Genomic DNA, 4,767 nt, shown 5'->3' with positions numbered 1-4,767 from the left:
TGCCCTCTCGGTTTCTTCTTGCCACCCATAATTGTTAGTTCAAGCATCTTTCCTTGCATAGCAAGGGCTAGCATTTTATGTCTCCAATGACTTCAAATCTTAAGGCATTGTAAATAGTTTGTTTACAGGAGATGGTGTTAAGTAGTTGTTAAGTGTCCTTAGAAGTTAGAGCCAGAGCCAGGAACTTTGCCCAGGAGGGACATGACCCAGTCTCCAGGGTTTAAACCTGGCACAGACAACAACAGTCTTATACCTGTAAGTGACCTCTACAGCAGTTGCCTCAAGTTCTTGGGAGAAATTACATTTGAAAAGAGAAGCGCCACATTTTAAAAAACCTTTGGCACAGGACTCGGAGAGAGTGGGATATCCATTTGCGGGCTCTTCTCAGGATGTCTGCCTTTTGTCTGACTTCTGAGACATTCCCACCAGGACATGCTGAGTACCTCAACCTTGGTGCACAGTGTGCCCCTGGCACTGAACTCTAGCCATTATCACTTCCCAGGTCATGATTATTACACCACTATCAGTGCATGGGGTGGGGGGAAGCTGTCAGTGCTAACAAAGATGTCACTTCATTTAAATCCCTCCTTAAATAAATTTCCAAATAGCAGTTGGCTTATTTTGAAGTTGGTAAAACTCATTTTATGAAGAATAGTGCCTATTTTGAAAAAGGTGCTGTGCAGATGGAGAATAGAGCCTATTTTGAAATAAGCCATAGTGTGCCCATTGGCTCTGTTTCAAAATAGGTTTGTGTGTGGATGCTGTATTTCAAAATAGCTGAGGGCTATTTCAAAATGCATTTTGTGCATAGCAGCATTATTTTGAAATAAACTATTCTGGAATAGATCTTCTGGACTAGCTTATTTCTAAATAAGGCTGCTGTGTAGACAAACCCAATGACTCACTGAAAGGAGGAGGAAAGTAGTATACTAATTAAAAAAAGTAGATTGCTAACTTAAACTCAAACTTCACTTTCCCTATATGAGTTGTAAATAAGCTGAATTTGTCCTCAGTTACATTACAGCAAGAGACTAACAGATATTTTGGAGCATAAGCTTTTGTGGGCAAAGACCCATGAAAGCTTATGCTCCAAAATAGCTGTTAGTCTATAAGGTGCCACAAGACTTTTTGCTGTTCTCGAAGCTACAGACTAACACGGCTACCTCTCTGATACATTACAGCAAGAGAGTAAGTATTGAGGTGGAGTGAAGAGAAAAGGAAACCTTAAGAAGATGCTTGTCTATGAGGTGCCTATTCAATAAGTATTTCAACTGAAATTTAGTACTTCAGAGAGCAATACAAAAATGGTGTATGTGATTCAAGGTCTTAGAAATTATGCCCACTTCAGGTACTCCCTTGTGATAACAAGAAGGACACATGGGAGAGTGAAACCAAGCCACTGGGACAGACCTTTAATTTCTTCCATCAGGAAAGGCTGAATATTCAATTTTGTAAAGTTTGGAGTAAGTTCTGAGGGCAACTTTTTCAAATTATCCATAGTTGTGGGTATCAGTAACCTCAGAATCTGTTTTAGGGACATGCAACAGGTTTGTATGTGCAGTCTGTTTCCTGTGGCATCAAAATGCCATGGCCAAGAAATGTAAAGCTTAAGACAAACAGAGATTCAAAGGGAAGGAGGCAAGGAACAAGGTGTAAACTGCATCCCTTCTGCACCCTCCCAGATCTCCCGTTATCTTTATGGATAAATAGAAAGCAGCCAGGAAAGGACTAGATAATTCTACTGCTCACCTCATGTTCTCTCATTCATTTACAAGTTTCATTTCAGTTTGTTTATATTATTTACCAGTATTTCAGTTTCTTATGATGAATATTTGTTAATCCAAAGGACAGCGCAATGCTCACGAGGGGTAGCCTCTAATCAGAAGGAAACTAGCCACCAGCAGCACAATGATGTTCATGGACATTGCAGCTACAAATAAAAATGAAAATTGAGCACCACAGGTTAGGAGCAAGTCTGACAGCTAGCTGATTTTGAAATAGTTATACATGAACATGCTAATGTATGTATATACATGCTAATGTAAATGGGCTCCATCTACAGTTTTGAGCTCTTCAGAGGCATTGATCTCGCCATGGAGATAGGTTCTAAAGCCCCATCATTCCAAAATGATCACCCAGATTATTCCTTGTGAAGGCTGCACCAATTTAAATTTCACAAAGCAAAATGAAATGTTTCTCTAAGCAGGGAACAGTGACATTAGATGCTGAATATTCAAATACAAATAAACTCAATAAACTGCTGCACTTGACTTATCTGCTCCTGAGCTCTCCTTCCCAGTTCCAAAACATAACCCCCTGAAATCTGCCTTCTTTCCTAAGACCACAATGAATGCAGGGACCCCTGCTTTCTTCCAGTGGGTGAAGAACCTCACTGGATGTCTCTTCCCAGCCACCATCATTTGCATAATGCAAGATGCTACTCTGGATTCCACACTATCTGCCCACAGCCTGCCCTCCCAGCATACACTCAATCACTGCTGATTTCTGCCTTCAGGCGGAAGCTGGGAAGTAAGGAGTGGAAGGGATAAGCAAGAATGGAGCCAATGGAAGCAAACACAAGGTGGCCAGTGGACTCACTGCCAGAAGTCCCAAAACTGCAGTGTCTTCCAGGGTCCAAGCATTGCCCCTCCTCTCCATGTCATGGAATCTGGGAATTGTCCACTCCATAAAGAGGAAGAGAGAAAAATCAGTCGGACACCAAAAATCGTGGCTCACCTGCCCCAGAGCACTGAGGTAACTGCATCCCTTCAAGGGACTCTATGTATTCACTCTCCAGCCATTCTGCATAGGTTGTTTTCTCTCCAACTGATACGATCTTAACAGTGGCATCTTTGAAGATCAAGTCTGTTCCTAGGAAACTGGAGGAATCAAACATTTTGAATCCATTTCCATTGCTGTCATTTCCAAAGAAATCCTGAAAGCAATGCAGAGTTTCCATTAGTATCAGAGTTTGTATTATAAAGTAAGTGCTCCATTCATCTTTAGAAGCATACATAACACAGTGGAAACAAACCCTCTCCACTACTCAAAAGCTCACAGACAAATAATTCTAACTTCAAATAATTTTCCCTTTCTATTATCATAAGTTTCTAAAATCAGTCTGAAATGATATTTTGTGTTAGATAACGGAGCCCAATGGAATATTCCAGTTAAGGGTGAAAAGCTTCTTCAGTGCCCAAGTCCACTCAGTCAGTCTGCTGAGACTCATAGAATCATAGAACAACAGAGCTGGAAGAGACCTAAAAAAGCCATTGAGTCCAGCCCCCTGCTCTAAGCAGGACCAAACCCATCAGATCAGCCCTGCCAGGGCTTTGTTGAGCTGAGACAAACACCTCCAGGGATGTAGACTCCACTACTTCCCTTGGTAGACCATTCCAATACTTCACCACCCTCCTAGTGAACATTGAAGCCAATTAGCGAGGTATTTTCTGTGATTGTTATGAAATAATGTTGGCATTTTTTGTCTTTCACATGCATCCATTTAAAATGTAATGTGTAAGGGGCAAATTTTCATCCTTGGTTCAGTATAAAAGGGAAAGGAAGTAGTTAAAATAAATAGGAAAAGACATATAGATAGCAGTCACTATAAAATGCAAGTTACGTAGTATAGAAAATTGTTAAAGAATGCCAAAAACATAAGACAAAAGCCTGGGGTGTGCAGTGGCAAGGAAAACAAGGAATTTTTGAAGAATAAATCCCAAAAATGGTGAAAGGATCATTACTAATATTTTAATATTGGAAGAGGCAAAACAGTTAAAATGATCAATTCAAATCAACCCTTTTTCTCCTGGATGCCAAAAGGGGAGCACAGAGAGTGTGAGAGAGACAGTCTCTATATTCTTAGTGCATGTGCCTAGCATCACAGTAACCAGGATCAGGGAAAGCCCTGCTCAGCTATTGCATCCCTGGGATTACACATGTTCAGTGGAGACAGGATCTTCAGGGAATTTAGCTCCCAAACTAACATACCCTTCTCAGAGTATGTGCACACTGAGATTTTCATAGGCTGTTAACTCAGCCGTAGTTGGAGAGATTTCCACAGAGCTGGCAAAAGACACATCCCTGACAATACAGGGACTCCCTCTGCCAAATTTCAAGTCCCTCCTCCAAATCATGGAGGTCAACAAAATGGTGTTTTATTAACATGAGCAAAACAAATAACATCTCATTCTCAGAAACAGTTAAACCATTTCAGTTGAAACTTTCTCAAAATATTCACCTTGAGCAATACACACAACATGGGAAATTTCAGTCTTAATTGTGTAAGTTTAGTAAAGATATAAGCAACTTAAAACAGAATCTTATAATGGAAAGAGTTGGGCAACCTTTAGTTTAGATTTCAGTACCTGCACCACCTATAAAATACTGAATAGTTTAAGTTTTCACTTAAAGAGTCTGCTACCAAGTCCTGGAAAACATTATGCTTTCAAAAGTGTTTGTGTAAACTACAATAATTTATCTAACTTCCCATTTTCTCATGGAACTGTTGCATTCTATTTATGAATCTAGGAAGATGCATTTTATAGGTATGTGCACTTTTTCATATTTTTAATTTGTGACATTAGAAGCACTCCTTAGGCTTTTGGAAACTTGCCATTTCAGACTATGATTGGGCTAAGTATGGATACCCCTTCTCATGGTGATCTGAAAATGACCTTAACTTAAGAGCATAAGACTGCCCATACTGGGTCAGACCAAAGGTCCATCCAGCCCATTATCCTGTCTGCTGACAGTGGCCGATGCTAC

At 40.3% G+C, this 4,767-nt stretch overlaps 1 protein-coding gene across 1 annotated transcript in view; it reads right to left on the bottom strand.

Annotated features, from left to right (window-relative positions):
- Positions 1–1,085: 1,085 nt before the first annotated feature.
- Positions 1,086–4,767, bottom strand: part of MELTF (melanotransferrin) — an 85,551-nt gene continuing 81,869 nt past the window's right edge. The window contains exons 15-16 of the mRNA XM_075003941.1: positions 2,737–2,935; positions 1,086–1,930 (exon numbers count right to left, since the gene is read on the bottom strand). Of these exons, the coding sequence (XP_074860042.1) occupies positions 1,860–1,930; positions 2,737–2,935 (270 nt within the window). The 3' untranslated portion in view covers positions 1,086–1,859. The remainder of the gene's footprint in view (positions 1,931–2,736; positions 2,936–4,767) is intronic.

Source organism: Carettochelys insculpta, chromosome 10 (assembly GCF_033958435.1).
Source record: "Carettochelys insculpta isolate YL-2023 chromosome 10, ASM3395843v1, whole genome shotgun sequence".
NCBI lineage: Eukaryota > Metazoa > Chordata > Testudines > Carettochelyidae > Carettochelys > Carettochelys insculpta.
Note: the sequence above shows the minus strand (reverse complement) of the source record. Positions and strands in the feature narration are given on the sequence as shown.